At 45.2% G+C, this 26,233-nt stretch overlaps 1 protein-coding gene across 1 annotated transcript in view; it reads right to left on the reverse strand.

Annotated features, from left to right (window-relative positions):
• Nucleotides 1–26,233, reverse strand: part of LOC119951523 (probable E3 ubiquitin-protein ligase HECTD4) — a 415,771-nt gene that overhangs the window by 360,846 nt on the left and 28,692 nt on the right. Inside the window, 1 exon segment of the mRNA XM_038774748.1 lies at nt 3,089–3,178. Coding sequence (XP_038630676.1) covers nt 3,089–3,178 — 90 coding nt within the window.

The raw sequence follows: 26,233 nt of genomic DNA on the forward strand, positions 1-26,233 counted from the left end.
CATCTGGTTCACAAATACTTGCCCTTTTGGGAAGGAAATCTACTACCTGACCTACATAAGAGTCCAGCGATGTGGTTGACTCGCAATGGTAGAAGTGGCCATTTATTTCAAAGGCGATTGGGGATGGGCAATAAATCCTGGCCTTGCCAGCAACAAACATGCCCATTAAAGAATAAAGAACAAAATCAACTCCAAGGAGACCATCTCCTTGTATCAAATCAATTGGCAGCAGTGTCTGTGGGAAGGATTCCAGCATTTTGTAACACAATGACAAAAATGAAAAGTACGTCAGAGAAACAAACTCGCTACGACCCAAACGGACTGCGCACAATCAGACATTCCACATGCTAACAAATGCCCTACATTCCATAAAGTCTGTAGATCCCAAATTGGCCTCACCAGTCATCTTTGGACCCATGGAAGACAACCATCATTGTTAATGAGAAAAAGCCAATAATAATGAATACCAATATCAACATAAACTTCCTTTTACAGTTTCATTTTAATCTCCATCTTTAATCTACCAAGGGGTTTTAGCTTTAGATATCTTTCCTTTAGATACTACAGTTCAACCAGCTGAACATTTCCAGTAACTGCAGCAGTTTTTGCTTTTAAAATATTTCCCCCCTCAACCCCAAAATCACCATGTTATCTGAACCACCTATAGAAAAGTGATTTTAAAATATTTTAATATTTTGAATTGCATGTAACAAACATTCCAGAATTAATTAGTTTGTTTATGCTGTTAGCAGAAACAGTAGTCACACCAGCATTCCTTTTCCATTGCTATTCCAGGTAGCAATTGGCTTTTGTATGAAATAATTAACTTGAAATCCAGTTATCCAAGGCTCCGAATTAAATTTAAGTATTTTGTGGCTTCAAATAAGTTTACCTGTTGCTATAACTTGAGTTAGAACATAGAACATAACAGCGCAGTACAGGCCCTTCGGCCCACGATGTTGCACCGTCCTGTGAAACCCTTCTAAAGTCCCTCTACACTATTCCCTTATCGTCCATATGCCTATCCAATGACCATTTGAATGCCCTTAGTGTTGGCGAGTCCACTACTGTTGCAGGCAGGGCATTCCACGCCCTTACTACTCTCCGAGTAAAGAACCTACCTCTGACATCTGTCCTATATTTATCTCCCCTCAATTTAAAGCTATGTCCCCTCGTGCTGGACATCACCATCCGAGGAAAAAGGCTCTCGATGTCCACCCTATCTAATCCTCTGATCATCTTGTATGCCTCAATTAAGTCCCCTCTTAACCTTCTTCTCTCTAACGAAAACAGCCTCAAGTCCGTCGGCCTTTCCTCATAAGATCTTCCCTCCATACCAGGCAACATCCTTGTAAATCTCCTCTGTACCCTTTCCAATGCTTCCACATCCTTCCTATAATGTGGCGACCAGTACTGCACGCAATACTCCAAATGCAGCCGCACCAGAGTTTTGTACAACTGCAACATGACCTCATGGCTCCGAAACTCAATTCCTCTACCAATAAAAGCTAACACACCGTACGCCTTCTTAACAACCCTCTCAACCTCGGTGGCAACTTTCAGGGATCTATGGACATGGACACCGAGATCTCTCTGCTCGTCCACAGTACCAAGAATCTTACCATTAGCCCAGACTAAATTACAACGTCGATGCTGCTCTTGCATTTGCTTTGTTTGGCTTTGTTCCGCACTGTAACCACTATTTGTCGATATACTATTTGTCAGTGTACTCTGTCGATTATTCTTCTTTTATTTACTATGTACGACTGTGTACATTCCCTTGGCCACAGAAAAATACTTTTCACTGTACTTTAGTACATGTGACAATAAATCAAATCAAATCAGGGAAAGAGAGAATTTTACTTGGGGGGGGGGAAGAAAGAGAAATGCCCTACCAGGAAAGTAGGAAGAATGAATTTCAATGTCTCCCTTCTATGCATGTATTTTTAATGTAGCCATGGTTACATATCTCTGACTCAAACTAATTTTGAGTAAGCATTTGCATTGTTGCAATTCCTGGAATCACTACAGGATAGTAGAGTGTATGCAGGTTTACGTCATTCTCTCCTGCGGCCCTAAACTTCTAATTTTGCAGTTATACTTTCCTGAAAGACAGATAGGCAACTTCAGAGGGCGTCAAGTGGTGAGCGCGTTTTGCACAACTCGTATTAAGCCCGGCATTAGATCAATTACTCCTTCTGTTGACTGTAACTAGAATATGCTTTGGGAATAAAAATTGTTCTTTTCTGATAAATTACATCATGGTTGAAGAAAGATAGGCCAGGTGAAGGACGCTGATTAGGTAACGCCTAATTTAGCCTCACATAAAAGGCTCTGTACTACATGCCACCATAGCCAACCAAAGCAAACATTTACATTAGAATAAATGTGTTCAAGATGTAGATACTTTTACCAGTAACAATATCAAATAAGTATATAGTTCTCATGAAATAGTGCTGAGGTTCACATTGTTTTCAAACGCCAACAAAACCAGAGGAACCATATTTTGCCTCTAACAAAGGGGAAGAAATAGAGCATTTCAAAAGCATTTAACAAAAGATTTCTCCATTAGTCCCAGTGCACCGTATACATTGCCCTGAGTCAGGCTACAAAGGGTCAGGTTCAATCTCTGCTCCAGAGACAGTTAATCTTGACCACCTCTGGAACAATGGGAAAAGATGACAGGATTCACTCTTCGGACTGCTATCCCAGTGACATCGGCAGGAAAATATATGCATTTGGATGACAAGGAAAGACAGGATAAGATTCAGTTGTGATGCACTCTACAGCTAACTACCGGGCATTCAAACATAATAAAATCAAACCTCGAGAAGAAACTATAGGACTGCTGGCACAGAAACATGACAACTGGATTTAGTGGAGGAGGGAGAGAGAAAGACAGACAGTGGAGAAGTGGAATAAATGAATGCGACACATAGATGGATGTACTTCCCTCAACAATATTTAGGATTAAGTGGTAATGAAAGTTTATTTCTAATTTAGACATAATACATGAAAAATGTTTAGATTAACAATAGTGTTCATTAATTACAGTTTAGTCTGCTCCTTCCAATAAAGCACTACATACCGGTGAAGAACATCTGTTACAGGCAAAAATCCCAGGTCCATCTGCTTCTGCAACAGGTGCACTGTGTGAATGAGGGTTTTCAGGGAACCTCTAAAAAGGAAAATAAATTGTAGTCACAAATATGAAGCACTAAATCAGAATCATCACATGAACAAATTACTGAAGATTTCTCAGGCAAATTGTAACTTGGCAATCACTTTCTGAAATAGGCATTATATTAGAGCATCATTTTGGTCTTATTTTGTCTTATAAAAGCATTTAGACAGTTATATGGGAAAGATGAGTATAGAGGGATATCGGCCAAATGTGGGCAATTGGGACTAGCTTAGTGGTAAAAACTGGACTGCATGGACAAGTTGGGCCGAAGGGCCTGTTTTCATGCTGTAAACCTGTGACTCTATGACAATAAAGTCAGCCAATAATGTAGCAGTGAATTGCAATAATGTAGTAATCAGCACAAGTGTAGACAATGATTGCATGCAATCAATCTCAAGGTAAATGAGTGTAAATCAGATCATTACATTTACAAAAAACTCGACCTCTTACAATTTTATCAGTTCCACCAAAAAAGGACATGACATTGTGTAGTGTTTTCTGTTACTATAAACCTAATTCAAATCAGAAACGGACTGTGAAAGCTGTCTCCGCTAATTGCTAATGGGGCAGCACGGTAGCACAAGTGGATAGCACTGTGGCTTCACAGCACCAGGGTCCCAGGTTCGATTCCTCACTGGGTCACTGTCTGTGCAGAGTCTGCACTTTCTCCCCGTGTCAGCGTGGTAGAAGTGGGTCAGTGCAGACTCGATGGGCTGAATGGCCTCCTTCTGCACTATGTTCTAATATGCAGAGTTGTATGCATGTCAATTTTGGCTCAGAAAGCAGACCAAACAAAGCCAAAATCTATAGACTCAGAAAAACTAGGCAAATGGAGCTTTTACGGTAGCTCACTGGCATCACATACAAGATTAAAGCATGGAAAGAATTTGACCCTGCGCATGACATTGGAACATTCTGCACAGACCCACAGCAGAAGTTAATGTGACACCCCCTATCCATTCTAGTCCCTCACCTTTTGTTTACTTCATTTGTGGCAGTTACTTGCAAGGTGACCATTTATTCTCCGTGCCCAATTTATCTTCAGAAAGTAGTGGTGAGCCACCTTCTTGAATCTCTGCAATCAGGTGGCATAGGCACACCCATACACCTATAGTGCTGCAAGGTATGAAATTCCACCATTTGTCCCAGGGACAGTGAAGGAACAAAAATGTATCTCCAAGTCAGGGTGCTGCATGTCTTGGCAGTGCAACTTGGAGATGGTGGTGTTTTATGTACATGCGCGCGCGCGCACACACTAAAATCCGTTGAACACATGTGCCTAATTTACAAACCAGCTACACAGGAGTATCAGGCTGACAGACAATCATCCATTTAAGATCTGATTAAGATATCTCTCGCTGTCCTTAACCCCAGGATGGATCCAGAGAGAGAGATTACTGAAACCAGAAATAGAACATAGTCTTGCAGCACGAGGGGACCATTCAATCTAATTTGCCTGTGCAGGCTCTTCGAAGGAGCTTTTCAATTTAGTTCCCCAATCCATATTTTCCCAATAACCAGTAAACCAGTTCAAAGTATGGAAATTTGATTTTTATCACCTTTTTAGATACAATATCGTGTTTCAGATATTAAGAACCTTCTGCACTGAGTATCACATGATGTGATCACGGGAGCGGCTACATTTTGACAAGCTCGGGTTCTGCTCATCTATCGTTCGTTATCCTAGTGAAGATTTATTTTGCCTTTTCTGGTCTGCACGTTCGTGCAATGTACCAAGAGTTGTTTGTCAGTATTTCAGCTTTATCGAGTAGCGTTGAAAGGGTTTAATCCTTGTGGCAATTGGAAGAATTGGGAGTTGGGCCCAGTCTTTGGTGGCGCAGCTACTTTTGGGAGGATTACCGCCTGGACGGCATGGTGGTCACCAGCAGATAATGGCTGCTCGCGATGAAAGTCAATCCATTTGAATGGCTTGGCTTCACAGTGCAGGACATCAAAACCCAGTTTCAGGAGTTTAGAGGTTTCTTTATGAAGGCAGTGACAGCGCATGAGGAGGTTCTTGCGAGAGAGAACCTTGTCCTTGGTGGAAGCCTACCTCCCCATTATCTGTCACCCATCCGGAGGGCTGCAGATGAGAAGCCCTGCTGAGCCTGGTGTCGCCGGTGAGATGGTGGAGATTTTCCGACCGAGTTTGAGAACTGACTGCCATGATTCAGGAACCTCAATCTGGAGGTCGGGCAGCTCAAGTTCATTGTAGCACATTTAATCTTGTCCTCAAGGGTTGGAGTGATCTGCCAACCTCTGGTTCTGTGTGGTCCTGTTCCTGGTGTTAGGTGAGAGGGGCAAGGGCTGCCTGTATATTATCTGCTTGCAGGGAAGTGAATTCTTTGGTGATGATGTCTTGCACCATCAATTATCCTAAATGAACACAGTTGTATGTGATCGGCTAGATATTGTATGTGGGATTTGTGCACAGTTTCTTTATCCCTTTGCATCCTGATTTTGGGTGGCATGGCGGGTGACATTTATCCTGAATTGGGTCTCCCTCTGCTGTCAGAACCTTTTGGCGAGATCGGCCTTAATACCCTCTACTGTGGTGGCAGGTGGTGTGTCTACTTGGTGGTCCCTTTCAGGATGGTTTCCTCAAGTGCCGTCTTTTGCACAGGATCCGGATGAGCCTAGCCTGGGTTGTTTTAAGCTCTCGGTGTGACGCAGGTCTAAATTGTTGCCTGCACCCTGTTCAGGCACAGTAGGGTTATTCATCTGTGGAGGGAACCAGTTGGGGATTTTGTCTGATTCATCTGATTCCTAACACAATAATGTGTTGTTTTGGACAGCACTGCTTATACGTTGACCGTCGTTTTGCTTTTGGCAAATGTGCGAAACTTTAAAAACTCCAATAAACAGTAGTTTAAAAAAAAAAATCAACACTCCACATAGAAGAAAATTTTTAGTTTCCTCTTTAGCCAATTATTTTAAATCTCCACCCTTCTGGTCACCAATCCCCTTGCCAAAGGAAGCATTTTCTCCCCACTTGTTCTATCAAAACTCCAATAATTTTGTATCTCTCTATTCGGTCTCCCATTAACATTTTTTTGTTTCAAGGAAAGCAATTCAAAGTCTTCAATGTCTTTACATAGCATCATTGAACACAACACTCCAGCCAAGGTCTAATCAGTAATTTGCAATAGTTTAAGATGAATTCCTCTTGAAGCACTCAATATCCCTCTCGCAAAGCCAAGTATCTCATAAGCTTTCTTAACTACCTTATTAATATACCCTGCCACATTTAAATATAGCGAGTATATACCCAGAGATCTCCACTGCATTACAGCACTTTCAAAATTGTTCCATTTAGATTTATATTCCATGTTTCATCAACTGTGTCACAAATATTTAATCTATGTTAAATTACATTGTCCACATGTGTGCCTATGTCACCAGTTTAGGTCCTCAACTTTGAAAAGTTGACTCCCGGTGGCGGCCATGGTGAGAGTGGTGACGCATTTGGCAGCTCCCGCTCGAGGCTGTTTTTTGGAACCTTTCCCTGTTTGTAGGGTGGATGTTTTGTTGAAAGAAGGTACAAGGTGACTGGAAACTGGTGGATGGATCCACGGACCAAGATTGGGTGAGAAGGAGGAAGCAATTAAAGCAAGAGAATCTTTGTGCGCCACAGGTCAAGATGGCGGATGGCAAAAGGTTCTGCCTTGCCTTCCCAATGGTCGATGGAGAAACTGGTGGACTTTTTAAATGAAAAGTTCAGTCGGCAGAGAAGGAGGCCCAGAATGACCTAACCAAGGCAGCGGAACCTTTAAAAGCAGGAATTGACCGCGTGGAGCAGAGGCTGGAGTCCCAGGGTCAGGCTATTCGGAAAGTGGAGTCAGTGGGGGAGCACGAGAAGCAGTTTGCTTCGTTGGCGGCTGAAATAGGTGTGATGCAGGAGACTCGAGCTGTTAAAGGAGAAGGTGGAGGACCTGGAGAATCGCTTCCAGGGACAGAACCCAAGAATCGTGGGATGCCTGAAGGCATCGGAGCCGACGCTGGTGCGTATGTAGCCAAGATGCTGGAGAAGCTGATGGGGGAGGGGGCCTTTGACCAGCCCCTGGAGGTTGATTGAGCGCACAGGGTGCTGATGAGGAAGCTGCAGGCAAATGAGCCACCAAGGGAGATGGTGGTTCGTCTGTACCGGCTCCTGGACAAGGAGAAGATATTGAGATTGGCGAGGCAGACGAGATACATCTGGGAGAGCAAGTGAGCTTCGGGTGTATCAGGACCTGGGTGTGGACCTGGCGAAAAGGAGAGCCAGGTTTAATACGGCGGTGGCTGCCCTCTTTAAAAAGGGGCGAAGTTCAGGATGTTGTACCGGCCCACCTCTGGATGACTTTTAATAGCCGAGAACATTACTTTGGAGCACCAGAGGAAGCGTTGGAGTTTTTAAAAGAGACAATGGACTGGCAGGAGGAGGATTTTGCACTGTGGAGGAGGTGTGAAGAGATGGATACTTTTTCTGTCTGTTTCCTGTATCTTTTTTCTCGTTTTTTTAGTTGTTGGAGAACTTTTCTCTTTCGAGATGCTTTGTTGCATTCAGGGTGAGTGCACTTTTTTTAATTGTTTCATTGTTGTTTGTGAGGTGTGCAAGCAAGGACGGGTGGGGTGGAGGTAGGAGGCTTAGGTGCCTTGGGTGGGGGCTGCCAGGCTAGCTGGGCGGGCTAGTTAACAGGAGTGCAGTGGGGATGTGATTAGATGGTTAGTGTAGCAGAGGGGGGTGGGGTTGTTTTGTTTTGGGGGGGGGGGGGGGGAGCCGCTGACAAAGGTGCTGTTGCTGTGGCATAGTATGGGAGGGAGTGGAGACGGTGGACATCTGTGGGTGGGCCTTGGGGGTCACGTGGCATGAGCCAGGGGCCGGCCTAAGAAGGCGATCAACAGAGGAGGGGGCGGGGTTCGCTCCAACCAGGCTGGTCACATGGAATGCGAGGGGCTGAATGGGTCAGTTAAACAGCCGGGTGCTTTCACGCACCTGAGGAGCTTGAAGGCGGACGTGGCGTTTTTACAAGGAACACACTTGAAGATCGGGGATTAGACAAGGCTAAGGGAAGGGAAGGTAGGACAAGTCTTCCATTCGAGATTAGACATGAAGATGGGGGGGCTCGTAAATAAACGGTGTTTGAGGTGGGGAAGAAAGTAGAAGATTCCGGGGGGGGGGGGGGGGGGGTTTGATGGTGAACGGGCAATTTGATGGGATGCCAATGGTCCCCAATTGGGACATTGTGGCGTTTATGAGGAGAGTACTGGAGAACAGAGCCCGGACCTGGACTCGCACTGGTTGATTATTTGTGTGCATGTCTGTGTGTGTGTGTTGGACCAGTCAAGCCAGTGGTCAGAGAGGATATCGGCAGTGGAGAAGGAGCTGAAGGGGTTCATGGAGTTCATGGTGGTGGACCCATGGAGGTTTGGGAGGCCGAGGGCAAAGGAGTTTTCATAGTTCTCCCATGTACACAGGGTTTACTCTCAGATTGATTTGTTTGTGGTGGGCAAGACTTTATTGGCGGGCTGGTCAAACTCTGGGTACTTGGCAATCGTAGTTTCACACCACGCGCTGCATTGGGTGGACCTGCAAGTGGACAAGTAGATTGGGGAGGGGGGTGGGGGCAGCACTCACAGTGGAGGCTGGACGGAGATTTGTTAGCAGATGAGGTGGTGTGTGAGCAGATGAGGGCATTTGGGGGTATGTGGAATTAAGTGATACAGGTGGGGTCGCAGTCGCAACACTGCAGGAGGCACTCAAGGCAGTGGTTAGGGGAAAGATCATATCAATCTGGACACATAGGGAGAAGGAGCGAGGGGGGGGAGGGGGGGGGGGGGGGGGGGGGCAGTCCGTTAAGATGGTGGTACTCCCAAGATTTTTATTTATGTTTCAGAACCTTTTGATTTTTATTTCAAAGGCCTTCTTTAGGAAGATCAATACATTGATCCTGGGGTTTGTGTGGGCGGGGAAAGCCCCACGGATGAAGAAGGTGCTGCTGGAGCAGGGTGGGGTGGGGGCTGGCCTTACAAACTTAATAAACTATTACTTTCCTTTGTAGCAAACATAGCTACGGTAAGGAAATGGGTAGTGGGAGAGGGGTCGGTATGGGAGTGGATGGAGGCAGCCTCATGCAAGGGCACCAGCTTGGGAGCACTGTTGACGGTGAGAGTTTGGGTCAAGTTAGAATCAGAACTTGATGGGAAATGGCATGTCAAGTTAAAATCAGAGCTTGATGGGAATGGAATGTCAAGTTTGTGCAATATATGTACGTGCCTTGTGAAATGAATTGCTCCTGTGAGAAGACCTTATCACGGCCTTGATTGTCTGTGGGAACCGGTGAACTGTCTGGGAACGAAACGCAACCGTGGGATGGGATACTCCTTCCTTGATAAAGAATTGCTATGAGATGCAACTAATGAGCTAACTGTGTGGCTAATGATTGAAAGAAATAATTATATGAAGGAAGGGTTTGAGGGGTTTTACAAGTATATAGTTAACTGTAACTAAAAGACAATTGTCTTCACTTGCTGTAACTCTGAAGTTACACTCGTGTAAATAAAAGGTTCTTTGAAGCTATCTGGTATTAGACTGATGATTACCTCCGGACTGAAAATTTAGTATTATCAACGGCACCTCTGCCGTTCTCGCCGACCAGGTACTCCACTAGTCCGGTAATGGTGGCCGAGGGTGTGGGAACACGAGCGGCAGCACCCAAAGCTGGAGGAGGCCTCGGTTTGGAGGAATCAGTTTCCCACAAGGTTAGCACTGCTGCTTCACGGTGCTGAGGACCTGGGTTCGATCCCAGCCTCGGGTCATGTGGAGTTTGCACCTTCTCCCTGTTTTTGCCTGGGATTCACCCCCACAGCCCAAAGATGTGCAGGGTAGATGGATTGGCCACGCTAAATTGCCCTTAATTGGGAATAAAAAAGAATTGGGCACTTAAAACTTATTTTTAAAAAGTACAAACAATCTGTACCTCAGAACATATTTAAAATCATCACCTCCACGTCTCTCTGCAGTACAGAATTCCAAAGATTCAAAACCTCAGCAGAAATTTCTCTTCTATCTTTGGGTTCAATGAAAGATCCCTTAATTTGAAACTGTGTCCTAGTTCTCACTGTGAAAAACCTTATCAATTTTATACATTTCATAGCAGCACAAATTCAGCGACAAATGTGTTATGTTGAGCTTGCTGAACATCCATCTCCTCCCAATTATGCACACACTACCCTCACACCAACTCACCTGTCCCCACAGTCCCCAACTCTTATTGTACTGCTGCTCGCACACTGTTCCTTCACTACCCATTATATTCTAACCAAAATGCTTTGTGATAGCACTGTGCAATTGGAGCAGCTCCATGAATCCAACATTACTAATTCTACGTATTGAAACTCAGCTAGCAGGCCAGCAAAATAACAGATATGCGTGGTAAAATCCCCCATCAATTGCAAAACTGGTTCCAAGGTCTGACCTCTTAACTAAAGATTACACCATTGTCAAGGGTTTAAACTGCAACTGATATAAAACTGGAGCAAACCATACATGAAATACCAATACAGAGACAGGGCCATCACATAGCTTTCTTTCAGTGCACTTCATTGATAGACGATTCACAGTCCCAAGTGCGGGTTTTCAAGAGTTAACCCAACTGCACTTCAACAGATAATGCACCACTGACGGCAAGTGCAGTATTTCTACAGCCTCAAGCACAGTAAAGAAGAAAACAATAATAAATAGCTCACAAAGCAACCATATTCAAAAGAAAATGTATAAGACAGCCTGTTAGTCCTAACTGACTTGTTGGTGGGTGAAACAGCACAATGCCAGGGAAATCCTAGTGGAAAGGCATTTGCCCACAAGTCTTTAATTTGGGCACATATCTAACACTCTACCAATATAAAAATGGCCAAAACAAAAGACAAAATTGAAATCACATTAAGAGATTCACCTGCAGGCATTGACAAGCCTTCACTCCTTCATTGAAGTCAGTGAACGAATAACCACAAGGCCAGTGAAAATGCTACATATTGAATCACTATCCCCTGGCACTGAATGATGACATTAGCAGTTTCTACAAGGGTTCAAGTACTGACCTTTGCAAAGAAAAGCGCTAATTTATGTGCCTTTAAAAGCAAGTCAGTTACCTCCTTACCCACTTACTGACAAAGAGTAAATTAATTCTTAATGACAATGCAGCTATAAAGAGAATCATTACAGCAGGAAATCTACTGAGATTAGAATGTTCTAATGTCCTCATTATAGTTAAGGCAGCCAGCATTTACTGTAGGGTAGAATCAACTGGATCATGAATGAAAACATCCAAATCAAAAGCAGCAATTCGGATTGCCTTTCATTCCTCAGTACATCAGAGAACACTGGTACAGAACATGAATAATTCCACTTACAGAAAGTAATGATCGAAGCCTCTCCCTGAAATAGTATTATATACGTGGCTGCTGCGGGCACTACTGACAACAGTCGATAAAAACAATAGCGAGAAAGGATCTTAGCCTAGAAAATCAGTATCTGAAGTCAGTATGGAGGGTGTTCGGAAATAGCAAAGAACAGAAAATATTGATGGGAGTAGTTTGCAGATCACAAACAGTAGTTGAAGTATAAATCATCAAATTAAAAGCAGCATGTTACATGGTAATGCAATAATTATGGGCGACTAATCTTCAGGTTGGGAAATGGGAATTGGAAAAACTCTCCATTGGGTGGAGTCATGTTTAGCACAAAGGAAGATGGCTGTGGTTGTTGGAGGTCAGTCATCTCAGCTCCAGAACATCACAGCACAAGTTCCAGCGTAGTGTCCTAGGCTCAAACTATTTATTTCATAAATTACCTTCCTTGCATCAGAAGGGTAGTAACAGGATGTTTTCTAATGATTGTACTATTCACTTCCATTCTGAACGTCTCAAATAATGAAGCAGCCCTTGCCCCATGCAACATGACCCATATAACATCCAGGCTCGAGCTAAACGACAAGTAACATCTGTGCCACACTAATTCAAAGCAATAAATATCTCCAACAGGCTAACCATCTCCCCATGACATTCAATGGCTTGAGCATTGCTGAATCTCCCATCAACGTGGAACAAGGTCGTTTCAAGAGTTTAATCACGTACAGCACTGATGATGTCATCAGCAGTTTGGATGGGCTAACAGTCACAGTCCATTTGTACAGCCTGTTGAATAAACAACATTCCAATATTTGCATTTGTTGGTATCTTTGTGATCGGCAAGCCTATCTTTTAAAAATACCACAAAGGAAACTGAGACGAGGGAGGTCAGAGCCATGTTGGCAAACTTCCGAAGAAAACAAAATAAAGAAAAATAATAAATCCGTGCGTAAATGTCCAAAAAGATTAAGATAAAAACATTGCTCCATCAGAGGTAACAACAGAGGGGTGCCGAATAATTGCAGCAGCCATCGAAGGAACCAAAATTTAAACGTAGATTTTGGAGAAAACAACGTCAAAAAGAAGCTTGCCACATGCTCTGCCTGGAAAGTTCTGGAATTGTGCTTCTCTTTACTATGAGTAGTAGGTAACAAATAGCCTGCACTAGAGTTTAGAGCCGGAAAGAAACAGGCTAAGCTCAGGGGTAACTTGTTTTGGGGGAAAAAAGCAAGACAGAACTAAAAATTGTGGCATATTTGTGCTTATTTAAGCCTTCCCATAGCAAAATGGAAAGAGTTTTTGGCGCCATGCGACTGTTTGATGAAAGCATCGAGCACTGGAGCTCATGCACTGAAAGATTTGAATCTGTGTCCAGGTGAACAAAATTGCAGCTGACATCGTGGTCTTGAACTTCCTGAGAAGAATAGGGCAGGGGGATGACGACTTTTAACCTCCTGCACAGTCTGGTGCACCCAGAAAAACCAGGCTCAAAAACATATGATGGAATAGTGGAGATATTGCAGAGCAACTTCTCACCTAAATCTTTGATCATTGCTGAGAGATTCAAGTTCCACAAATGCAACCAGCAAGATGATGAATCAATCACACAATTCATAGCTACTTTAAAGAAATTAGCTGAATTCTGTGAATTTGGAGACGCCGGTGAGTGACACCATTAAAAACAGACTTGGGTCCAGATTAAGAAGCAAAGCTGTCCAGAAAAGGCTGTTGACAGAAAGCAACTTCAACCTAAAAGAAGGTTTTAGAAGTTGCAATCTCTATGGAACTAGCAGCTAAGGAAGTGCAACAATTAAGCTCAAGCACTAAAGTATCCATAAGGTATCGGCTGAAACCGGAACACCGACACAGGTTCGAAATTGCCTTCAACCTACAAAAACTGGCACACAGCATCTGATTGCTGGAGTATAGATGCAAAATGCAAGAATTGTGGTTTTTAAAAATGGGCACATCAAACGTACATGTTGGAGAAAGAAACAAGTTCCAAACAAGCATTATAAAAATAGAGACCCAAATACATCAAATTAAAAATCAAATAGAGGGCAAAGTATCCTCCGGGTACAAAAATGGCACTAATAAAGGACCAGAGTACCAGTCAGATGATGAATTATCATTTGAACGTGCTGGCCATTGCAGATGCAACCAAATGTTCCTGGGTCACTCCTTTACAGGACGGACAACTGGCGAAAATGGAGGTGGACACTGGCGCAGCCGTTTCATTGGTACCAGAAACTGCACTAAGAGAAACTACGACATATCACCTTAAAACCCCGAAGGTATCACTTAAAACATGTACCGGAAAAGTAGTGTCGTCGAGGAGCCATATTGATGTAAATGTGCAGTTAAATAGACATTTGTCTATACAATAGCACATTTGTCCCTGCACGTTGTTCAAGGTAACTATCCAGCCTTAACGGGGAGAGCCTGGCCGGAGTGAATCAAGCTAAACTGGACCGATGTAAATCTCATATCAGATGCCGAAGTAGGCCCAAGCAAAGGCCTAAAGGAACAAAAAGTAGCAGCTGCTGAAAAAGCTCTAAAAACAGCTGTGGTGACTAGGGGCTTTTTTCAGTAACTTCATTGAAGCCTACTTGTGACAATAAGTGATTATTATTATTATTAGGCTAGTCTAGGCTCAGGCTAGTAGTACTGGGACCAAGATTACAAAGGCTCAGCAAACTGTAACAAAAGTGGTTCAGGATCGAGAACGGTGAAGAGCTTAATGGAATACAATGTTGACAAATGTGAGGTTATCCATTTTGGTAGGAATAACAGCAAAAGGGATTATTTAAATGATAAAATATTAAAACATGCTTCTGTGCAGAGACACCTGGGTGTGCTAGTGCATGAGTCGCAAAAAGTTGGTTTACAGGTGCAACAGATGATTAAGGCGGCAAATGTAGTTTTGTCCTTCATTGCTAGAAGGATGGAGTTTAAGACTAGGGAGGTTATGCTGCAATTGTATAAGGTGTTAGTGAGGCCACACCTGGAGTATTGTGTTCAGTTTTGGTCTCCTTACCCGAGAAAGGACGTACTGGCGCTGGAGGGTGTGCAGAGGAGATTCACTAGGTTAATCCCAGATCTGAAGGGGTTGGATTACGAGGAGAGGTTGAGTAGACTGGGACTGTACTCGTTGGAATTTAGAAGGATGAGGGGGGGGATCTTATAGAAACATAAAATTTTGAAGGGAATAGATAGGATAGATGCGGGCAGGTCGCTTCCACTGGCAGCTGAAAGCAGAACTAGGGGGCATAGCATCAAAATAAGGGGTAGATTTAGGACTGAGTTTAGGAGGAACTTCTTCAGCCAAAGGGTTGTGAATTCCTTGCCCAGTGAAGCAGTTGAGGCTGCTTCATTAAATGTTATTAAGATAAAGATGGATAGTTTTTGAAGAATAAAGGGATTAAGGTTTACGGTGTTTGGGCCGGAAAGTGGAGCTGAGTGCACAAAAGTTCAGGCATGATCTCATTGAATAGCGGAGCAGGCTCGAGGGGCCAGATGGCCTACTCCTGCTCCTAGTTCTTATGTTCTTATATATGCTCACCCGATACCTGTGTCTCTGGATTTACGTTGTGTATTTATTGTATCATAGAATCATCATTATAGAATTTAGTGCAGGAGGCGGCCATCCGGCCCATAAAGTCTGCACTGGCCCCTACTGAAGGCCACGTATCTACCCTATCCCCGTAAACCAGTAACCCCCACTTAACATTTTCTGGACACGAAGGGCAATTTAGCATGGCCAATCGACCTGACCTGTACATCTTTGGACTGTGGGAGGAAACCGGAGGAAACCCACGCAGGCACGGGGAGAACGTGCAGATTCCGCACAGAGTGACCAAGCCGGGAATCGAACCTGGAACCCTGGAGCTGTGAAGCAACCGTGCTAACCACCATGCTACCCTACCATATGTCCTTTGTTTTTCAAGTACAGAATGATCTGCCTGGTCTGTAGCAGAACAATGCTTTTCCCTGTACGTCGGTACACGTGACAATAAATTTAACCCTGGAACTCCCTGCTTAACAGCACCACAGGTGCAACTGCAGCACAGACAGCAGCAGTTCAAGGTGGATGTTCAACATCACTATCTCAAAAGTCATTACGGTGTGCAATTAAAGATAGTAATTCCACATCCAACAAACAGATGAAAAACAAATTGGAAAAAGCAATTTGGGGACAAGTTCAGGAAATGCATTTTAATAGTTTTCTAGAAAAACATCATAGTACTAAGTAGGGAAGAAGCTCTTTTTAAGATTTAGTATTGTGCAATGAGTCAGGAATTAGTATCTAATACCGAAAGGATCTTCGGCAGAAGAGTGAATTTCATAGAGTTTGAGATTGATGTAGTTAAATCTATGGTCCGAAATTTAAACCAAACCAATTAGGCAGATATGCAGGAAGAGATGGCTCAGTATGCTGGATAGTTGGATTAAAAGTACGACAGTTGATAAGAAATAGTAAACATTTGGAGAAATACCTCAATTATCAATGCACATGCATCCCAAAAGGAATTAAATGGCAAAAGGCAAAGTGGCCCAAGGATGGTTAACAAAAGTAATTAAAGCTAGAAATAACAAAAAGAAATGGAGGAAATACTTGGCAGGTCAGGCAATATCTGTGGAGGAAAACAAAGTTAACGTATCAGGTTTGCAACCTTTCATCATCTGGTATTAGATCAAGAGGTTCACAATATTGCTAAAAATAGTAAGCCTGAGGATTGGGATGTTTTTTGAACAAAATCAAATTTTTTAATTCATTCAAGTGATGTGGGCGTCACTAGTTCAGCCAGCAATTATTGCCAAATACCTCACTGCCCTTGATCGTGAGCTGCCTTCTTTACCTGCTGCAGTCCATGCGCCTTGGGTACACCCACAGTGCTCATTAGGGAGTTCCAGGATTTTTACCCAGTGACAGTGAAAGGACAGCAATATATTTCCAAGTCTTAGGCCACACTTGGGAGTACAGTGTTCAATTCTGGTCGCCACACGACCAGAAGGATGTGGAGGCTTCAGAGAAGGTGCAGAAGAGATTTACCAGGATGTTGCCTGGTATGGAGGCATTAGCTATGAGGAGAGGTTGAATAAACTTGGTTTGTTCTCACTGTAACAGAGACGGTTGAGGGGCGACCTGATAGAGGTCTACAATATTATGAGGGGCGTTGACAGGGTGGATAGTCAGAGACTTTTTCCCAGGGTAGAGGGGTCAGTTACTAGGGGGCATAGATTTACGGTGTGAGGGGCAAGGTTTAGAGGAGATGTACGAGGTAAGTTTTGTTTTTTACACGGAGGGTAGTGGGTGCCTGGAACTCGCTGCCAGAGGAGGTGGTGGAAGCAGGGATGATAGTGACGTTTAAGGAGCATCTTGACAAATACATGAATAGGATGGGAAGAGAGAGATACAGAACCCGGAAGTGTAGAAGATTTTAGTTTGGATGGGCAGCATGGTCGGCGCAGGCTTGGAGGGCCGAAGGGCCTGCTGCTGTGCTGTACGTTTCTTTGTTCTAAGTCAGGATGGTGAATAATTAGAGGGGGAACTTCCAGGTAGTGATGCTCCCATGTGCCTTCTGCTCTTCTTCTAAATGGCAGCGGTTGTGGGTTTAGGCAACGCTGTAGAAGAAAGCTTGGTGAGATATTGCATTTCATCTTGTAGATGGTACACACTGCTGCTACTATATAGCAATCTGGAGGGAGTGACTGTTTGCGGATGGGGTGCCAATTAAGTGGACGGTGTTATTGTAACTTCACTCATCCAGGCAAGGGGAGAGTATTCCATCACACTCTTGACTTGTACCCTGTAGATAGTGGACAGGCTTTGGGTAGGCAAGAGTTACTCACAATAGGATTCCAAGTCTCTGACCTGCTCCTGTGGTCACAGTGTCCAGTTCAGTTCCTGCTCAATGGTAACCCCAGATGTTGATCGTGGGGGATTCAGCGATGGTAATGCCAAGGAATTTTAAGGAATGATGGTTAGATTCTCTCATTGGAAATAGTCTTGCCTGGCACTCATGTGGCGTGAATGTTACTTGCCACTTAGCAGCCCAGGTCTAGATATTATTATGTCTTGCTGCATTTGGACATGGACTGCTTCAGTATCTGAGCAGCTACAAATGGTGCTGAACATTGTTCACCGAGGATTGCACATCACCACTTCTGACCTTATGATGGACAGTCACTGATGAAGCAGCTGAAAATGGTTAAGCCGAGGGCACTAAATTGAGGTGATGTCCTGAAATTGAGATGATTGTCCTCCATCAATCCCAACCATCTTTCTTTGTGCTCGCTATCTGTCAGGAAACAGAAGTAGATTTGGATTATCTATGTTCTCTTGTTGAGTTTTGGAAGTAAGGTATAGATATAAATGGTTTAATTTAGTGTTTTTGTGTAGAAGAGAGAACAACTTTAGTTAGTTACATGTTAGACAATGTGTTTGCATGTATGAGGATTTGGTTTCAATTCAAACTGTGTTTCAATTGTGCTGAGGGAGTTGCCATTTCAGATCATGCCCCGCACTGGGTGGACCTCGGGCTGGGGGAAGAGAGGGGCCAACGTCCGCTCTGGCGCTTGGAGGTGGGGCTGCTGGCAGATGAGGAGGTGGCCGAGAGGGTTCGGGGGTGTATCGAGAGGTACCTTGAGGCCAATGACAACGGGGAGGTCAGAGTGGGGACGGTCTGGGAGGCATTGAAGGCGGTGACTAGAAGGGAGTTGATTTCCATCCAAACCCAAAGGGAGAGAGGGGAGCAGAGGGAGAGGGGGAGACTTATAGGGGAAATGGTGAGGGTGGATAGGAGATATGCAGAGGCTCCAGAGGAGGGATTGCTGGGGGAGAGGCGTAGCCTTCAGGCCAGATTCGACCTATTGACTACCAGAAAGGCGGAAGCTCAGTGGAGGAAAGCACAGGGGGCGGTATATGAATATGGGGAGAAGGCGAGCAGGATGCTGGCACACCAGCTCCGAAAGCGGGACGCGGCCAGGGAGATTGGGGGAGTGACAGATAAGGCTGGGAAGGTGGTGCGGAAGGGAGTAGATGTTAATGGGGTCTTCAGAGACTTCTATGGGGAACTGTACCGGTCGGAGCCCCCGGTGGAGGGGGGTGGAATGGGGCGCTTCTTGGACAAGCTGCAATTCCCGAGGGTGGAGGAGGAGCAGGTGGAGGGACTGGGGGCGCCAATCGAGCTGGAGGAGGAGGTCAAAGGGATAGGGAGCATGCAGTCGGGGAAGGCGCCGGGGCCGGATGGGTTTCCGGCGGAATTTTATAAAAGGTATTTGGACCTGTTGGGCCCCCTGTTGGTCCGGACCTTTAACGAGGCAAGGGAGGGGGGGGGCTTTGCCCCCAACTATGTCACAGGCGCTGATTTCCTTGATCCTGAAGCGGGACAAGGACCCTCTGCAGTGCGGGTCATATAGGCCGATTTCGCTGCTGAACGCCGATGCTAAGCTGCTGGCAAAGATCCTGGCCACTAGAATAGAGGATTGCGTGCCCGGGGTCATTCACGTAGATCAGACGGGGTTTGTGAAGGGAAGGTAGTTGAATACGAACGTGCGAAGGCTCCTCAATGTCATTATGATGCCGGCCATGGAAGGGGAGGCGGAGATAGTGGTGGCAATGGATGCGGAGAAGGCCTTTGATAGGGTTGAGTGGGAGTATTTGTGGGAGGTGCTGGAGAGGTTTGGGGAGGGGTTTATCCGGTGGGTGAGGCTGCTCTACGAGGCCCTGATGGCGAGTGTAGCCACAAATAGGAGGAGGTCGGAGTACTTTCGGCTGTACCGGGGGACGAGACAGGGGTGCCCCCTGTCCCCCTTGCTCTTCGCGTTGGCGATTGACCCCCTGGCCATGGCGTTGAGGGAGTCAGGGCACTGGAGGGGCCTGGTGCGGGGTGGGGAGGAGCATCGAGTGTCGCTGTATGCGGACGACCTGTTGCTGTATGTGGTGGACCCGGTGGGGGGGATGCCAGAGGTAATGAGGATTCTTAGTGAATTCGGGGGTTTCTCGGGGTATAAGTTGAACCTGGGCAAGAGTGAGTTGTTAGTGGTGCATCCGGGGGATCAAGAGGAGGGGATTGGTAGGCTCCCATTGAAGCAGGCAGGGAAGAGCTTTAGGTACCATGGGGTCCAGGTGGCTGGGAGCTGGGGGACCCTGCACAAGCTCAACCTCACAAGGTTGGTGGAGCAGATGGAGGAGGAGTTTAAGAGGTGGGATATGTTACCGCTGTCACTGGCGGGGAGGGTGCAGTCCGTTAAGATGACGGTGCTCCCGAGGTTTGTGTTCCTGTTCCAGTGCCTCCCCATCCTTATCCCGAAGGTTCAACAGGAGTATCACGGGATTTGTGTGGGCGCATGGGACTCCGAGGGCGAGTGTATTCCTGGAATGAGGCAGGGATAGGGGGGGGCTGGAGTTGCCCAACCTCTGTGGGTACTATTGGGCTGCCAACGCAGATGGCGCGTAAGTGGGTAATGGACGAGGAAGGGGCAGCATGGAAGAGGATGGAGGCGGCGTCATGTGTGGGCACGAGCCTGGAGGCACTGGTAACGGCGCCGTTACCTCCAACGAGGTGTACCACGAACCCGGTGGTGGCGGCTACCCTCAAAATTTGGGGGCAATGGAGACGGCATAGGGGAGAAGTGGGGGGCTCGATGGAGGCCCTGATACGGGGGAACTATCGGTTTGTCCCAGGGAGCATTGATGGAGGATTTATGGGCTGGCACAGGGCAGGGGTTAGGAGGCTGAGGGGCCTGTTTATGGAGGGGAGGTTCGCGAGCTTGGGGGATTTAGAGGGGAAGTTTGGGCTCCCCGCGGGGAACATGTTTAGGTACATGCAGGTGAGGGCGTTTGCCAGGCAGCAGGTGGAGGGGTTTCCCTTGCTGCCCCCACGAGGGGTGCGGGATCGGTTGCTCTCGGGGGTGTGGGTTGGAGGAGGGAGGATTCCGGACATATACCGGGTGATGCAGGAGGTAGACGAGGCCTCGGTGGAGGAACTGAAGGGGAAATGGGAAGAGGAGCTGGGTGAGGAGATTGAGGGCGGATGCCCTGTAGAGAGTGAATTCCTCCTCTTCCTGTGCGAGGCTTAGCCTCATACAGTTCAAGGTGCTGCATAAGGCCCACATGACTGGGACGAGGATGAGCCCAGCGAACCACGCCCATATGTTTTGGGCATGCCCAGCGCTGGGAGTGTTTTGGAAGGGGGTAGCAAGGACGGTGTCGAGGGTGGTGGGATCCAGGGTCAAGCCAGGCTGGGGACTCGCAATTTTTGGGGTTGCAATGGAGCCGGGAGTGCAGGAGGCGAAAGAGGCCAGTGTTCTGGCCTTTGCGTCCCTAGTAGCCCGGCGGAGGATTGTTCTTCAGTGGAAGGATGCAGGGCCCCAAGCGTGGAGGCCTGGATCAATGATATGGCAGGGTTCGTTAAATTGGAGAAGGTGAAATTTGCCCTGAGGGGATCAGTACAAGGGTTTTTTAAGCGGTGGCAGCCTTTCCTGGACTTCCTGGCAGAACGGTAGGGAAATTGGCCGGCAGCAGCAGCAACCAGGGCGGGGGGGGGGGGGGGGGGGGGGGGGGGGGGGGGGGGGGGGGGGTTTGGACCGGGGGGAGGGAGAACTGTGTACATGGGTCTGTGGGATGTGGCGGGTGTTATCTCTTTCCCTTTTGTCGTTGCGTTTTTTTTTTCTCTTGTTTGTAGTTGCTTTTGAAGTTGTTCTTGGGGTGTTACCGCGGTTGTTTTGTTAATAGAGTTGAGCTGTTTATATTTTGTAAAAATTTCAATAAAAATTATTTTTTTTTTATTTTTTTTTTAAATTGTGCTGAGGGAGAGAGTTTATGACATGAAAAGTAAAAAGCTTGGAGAAAGAATGAGATGTTGTTTAAAAACCAGGGGCCACTTTTAACTGGATTCAGGAAGTTGGAGATGAGAAGCGAGAAAGGGAACATCTCTCAACTCTGCAGGAAAGCTATACAATGGAGTAATGAGCACAAGAGCAAGCACCAGAGAAGCTTGAAGTCAAGGAACAAGAGGAACAGCGATTGGATCACTGAAGCTAAAGAAAGAGCTGAAAGTGCAGACCTGGAGGAAGCTGGCATAGAATCTCTAGTGCAGGAGACCATTCCGCCCATCAGGTTTGTACTGACCTTCTGAAAGAAAGAGGCCCACCCAATCCCTGTCATCTCACCTAATCTGTACATTCCTGGACACTAAGGAGCAATTTTATCATGGCCAATCCACCTAGCCTCACATTGTTTCAATATAAAATTTAAATTACCCAATTTTCTTTCCAATTAAGGGACAATTTAGCATGGCCAATTCACCTACCCTGCACATCTTTGGGTTCTGGGGGAGAAACCCATGCAGATAAGGGGCGAATATGCAAACTTTACATGGACAGGGACCCGGGGCCAGGATCGAACCCGGTTCCTCGCTGGCGTGAGGCAGCAGTGCTAACCGCTGCGCCAGCAGGCCACCCTCTAACCTGCAAAGATTTGGATTGTGGGAAGAAACTGAAGCACTCAGACGAAATCCACCACAGACACAGGGAGAACATGCAAACTCCGCAAAGACAGTAATCCAAGGCTTAAATTGAACCCGGGTCTCTGGTGCTGTGAGGCAGCAGTGTTAAGCACTGTGCCATCCCATCGGAAGTAATTGTAAGATTGGTGTCCTTATTTCCAGCCTTTGGAAATAATGGGTGCCGGGTACCTCAAGTGTGTGCAGACGTTTGGATACTGTGGCAATTCAAGACAAAGGAATACTGAAAACGGAGTTGGTAAACTTGGAGGCAGAGCCTTGCCCTCAGCCGAGAGAAACCTGTGTTTGGAAGGATAGTTGGAAAACCTGGAGATGGATCATTGATAAAAATAGCTGAGAGAAAGCTTGTTTGAAAGAAGATTTTGAAGTGCACCTTTTTGAGTTTGGAAATACTCATGATACAAATATGGGGGAATTTGAGGAATCCAAAGGCGTTTGATTGGATGATATCTACCACTTTGTTTCAGAGTGGGATGTTGTCTGACCAATTAGCCTGTTGGGTTAAGGGACTGTGTTTACTGAAAATATTGTAGCATCAGATATATATTATACCCTTTGTTATCCTCAAAAAATCTGTGTACATTTGTAATAAGAGTGAAGGAACACTATTATAGTCAACCTTTAGGGTGGCACGGTGGTGTAATGATTAGCACTGCTGCCTCACGGCGCTGAAGACAAAGAGCAAAGAATACAGCACAAGAACAGGCCCTTCGGCCAGCCAAACCTGTACTGGTCATGATACCACCCTTACCCAAACCCTATGCAGTGCCTTTATGGGCTAAACGGTTCTCTTCACACATCTTCTCTACTGAGTAGTACTTCACTCCATATGCTTCACCCGATGCCTGTGTCTATGGATTTACATAGTGTATTTATGCATGTCCTGTTTTTTTTATTGTATGGAAGGATCTATCTGGACTGTATGCACAACAATACTTTTCTGATAGCCCAATGACGACATCTGCTGTACTGATGACCCGTCTATCTACCAACGGGGGGTCTTGGTTTAACATCTATTGCACCAGCGAATGCTTTAGTGAGGGAGTGTTGCACTGCTGTATGTGCTCATCTCTGGAGTGGGACTTGAACCCAAATATTCTGATGCAGATGTATGTGATCTTGACATTTGAGATCAGGCCTGCCCAAGTGACGCTAAGGTCTAATAAGTCTGGAACTTTAATTACACCATTATCATGTAACAACTGACTTTTGAGATTTCTACTTCTTATTTCTGCAGGTGAAGAGTCACTATTGAACATTCTGCAGCACTTTTAATATCCTAGTCAAGCCAACTACTTAATTTCTCAAACACTAACAATGCTCCCAGCATTTGAATATCAGCCTTCATTGCAATGTTTGAGATTATAGCCACATTGCACATGCATGATACTGCAGTTTAAGGCAAAGTTGCAATGACTCTCCCGAGATAAGACACACACCATGACACTTATAGGAAATGCTCTTTCAAAACAGTATCCCGAGAGAATTTATGCAGACAGAAAAATATGCTCAACTTCCCTGGTTGATCATAATCATTGATGTTAAATGGAACCCTAACAGAACAGGAAACCGCAGCTGTTTCTCAGAGCTTTTAAAAATCAAAGCCTCCCCAAAACCCGTGGGCAGCACGGTAGCATGGTGGTTAGCATAAATGCTTCACAGCTTCAGGGTCCCAGGTTCAGTTCCCGGCTGGGTCACTGTCTGTGCGGAGTCTGCACGTCCTCCCCATGTGTGCGTGGGTTTCCTCCGGGTACTCCGGTTTCCTCCCACAGTCCAAAGATGTGCGGGTTAGGTGGATTGGCCATGCTAAATTGCCCTTAGTGTCCTAAAAAATAAGGTTAATTGGGGGTGGGGTGTGGATACGTTGGCTTGAGTAGGGTGATCATTGCTCGGCACAACATCGAGGGCCGAAGAGCCTGTTCTGTGCTGTACTGTTCTATATATCTAAAACCTCTTGCACAAGACTGAATATTGAAGCTGTTTGAATGGATATTTCTACTACCAGCTAATGCTGGAAAGAAATTTCTCTCTCCTGATCACCCTAATTTTGAAGCTCCTTATCATCTAAAACTGTCAAGGAAATCATCCCAAATAAAACATATCAGCAGACCTGACAGCATCTGTGAACAAAAAACGGAGTTAACATTTTAGGCCAATGACCTTTCATCGGATCTGGCTTTTGTATGAAGTAAATTACCCTCCCTGCAGCTGAATCTGACTTCATCTCAATATCTCGATTTCTTGGAATTATCCCACACTTATGCCAATGCCGAATTATATTCACACAACATGCATATTATTGCACTAATTCAGCATATACAAGGGAAGCGGCAATCAGATCAAGCTGTCCTCTGCATTTTGGCCTGGAAAACTTAGACTAGTAGATGTTGCAACAATGCTTTAAGTTAAGGCTTTGCGGGGTACAATAATTTCAACATTAGAGTAACCATGTAACTGCCATTTGATAAGAAATGATTTGTAACCGCTAGCTGCATTTATCAGTGCTCTGTGTGAGCAAAATATTGGTTATGTTCACCATTTAATCTTCCAAATTTTGCAGTGAACAAAAAAAAAGAAACTAGTTTACTATCTGCATATAAAAATTTTGAGCATCAACACATTTAATGGAGGTGGTGATGGAGTGAAATAGCCCTCCGTTTGAACTTTGATGGAGTTAAATGCTGAATAACGTTGTCTGGCGCAAGTGAGCAGTCTCAAACCACCAAGATTACATAAATGCAAGTTCATTCTTTTCCTTGAATACACAGGTCTGTGGCCACAACATTTCACATCAACTGACTACTGATAACAGAAAGCATCAAGACAGCTAATGTGAGGATCCTTTTGAGAATAATTGTTTTATACTTACCCAGGCTGTGTGCTCAATCGTAACAAAAAATATAAAACCACGCTGTGGGAAGTGGGGGGAGGGAGAAAGAGGAAGGTGAATGAGGAAATATTGCATAGTTGAAGCCATTGCTACAAGGTTTAAAAAATACCAATCAATGTGTCAGGAGGCAGAGGTAGTTTTAAGTGATCTATATTGGTATTGTTGCATGTTAGAAATAAAGTAGAGATTTAAATGGGTTTAGTTTAGTATTCCTGAGTAGGAAAGGGTAAAACTCTAGTAAGATTCATGCTAGACAAAGGTGTTTGCATGTTTGGGGCATTTTGGTTTCAGTTCAAACTGTGCATCTATTGTGTTGAGGGGGTGTATTACAGGTAAACATGAGCTTGGAGAAAGATTGAGCTGTTGCTTAGCAATCAGGGGGCCACCTTTAAGAAAAAAACCTTTTTGAGTGTGTTTGACTGAATTAAAAGTTGGAGCGAGGAAGCTAGAGAGTGACCAGCTCTCCGCACTGCCAGAAGTAGGAAAGCCATACAATGGGCACAAAAGCAAGTCCAGAGTGAAAGGACAGTTCTAGAAATTAGAGAATGAAGAAAAGTTTCCAGGAAGATTAAAGTAAAAAGGAAAAGAGGAACAGGATTCTGTTTTCTAAAGTTAAGGTTAGACCCGAAAAGGGCAGCCTGAGTGAAAGCGGCTAGAGAAAAGCTAGATATCTGAAGCAATCACAGCGATGTCATTCTGGTTTCCAATGTTTGGAGCAATAGTATTCCGTTGGGGACAGAGTACCTGAGAAATTGCAAAAAACCTGAATCCGTGACTTTTTAAGACAAAGAAATATTGAAAAGGGCATTGGAAAACCTGGAGGTGGATCCCTACTGAAAACAGTGGAGGGGAAACATTGTTTGAAAGAAGATTCTACGGCATGTCTGTTCAAGAGTGCAGTTTGGAAATACTGAAGTGGAAACCGGAATTCAGTGAGATCAGTTGGCTCACGGTGTATTTTATTATCTAGGGGGATTTGAGGAGACATCTGCAGAAGATCGATGGAGTGGCATCTGCCACTTTGTTTCAGAGTGGGGTGTGGTTTGACTACAGTTAGCCGGTTGGGTTACAGGGATTGTGTGTTTACAGCACAAGATATATTTTGTAACCTGTATTATCCTTTAAATCTGTTTACATCTGTGAAGATAAGTGAGAGTGAAGGAGTATTGTTTTCAAAGCAATCTTTTTATGTTAAATAAAAAAATTGTTAAAAACTACTTGGCATCCCGGTGACTCTTCCTT

The sequence above is a fragment of the Scyliorhinus canicula genome, chromosome 1 (genome assembly GCF_902713615.1).
Source record: "Scyliorhinus canicula chromosome 1, sScyCan1.1, whole genome shotgun sequence".
NCBI lineage: Eukaryota > Metazoa > Chordata > Chondrichthyes > Carcharhiniformes > Scyliorhinidae > Scyliorhinus > Scyliorhinus canicula.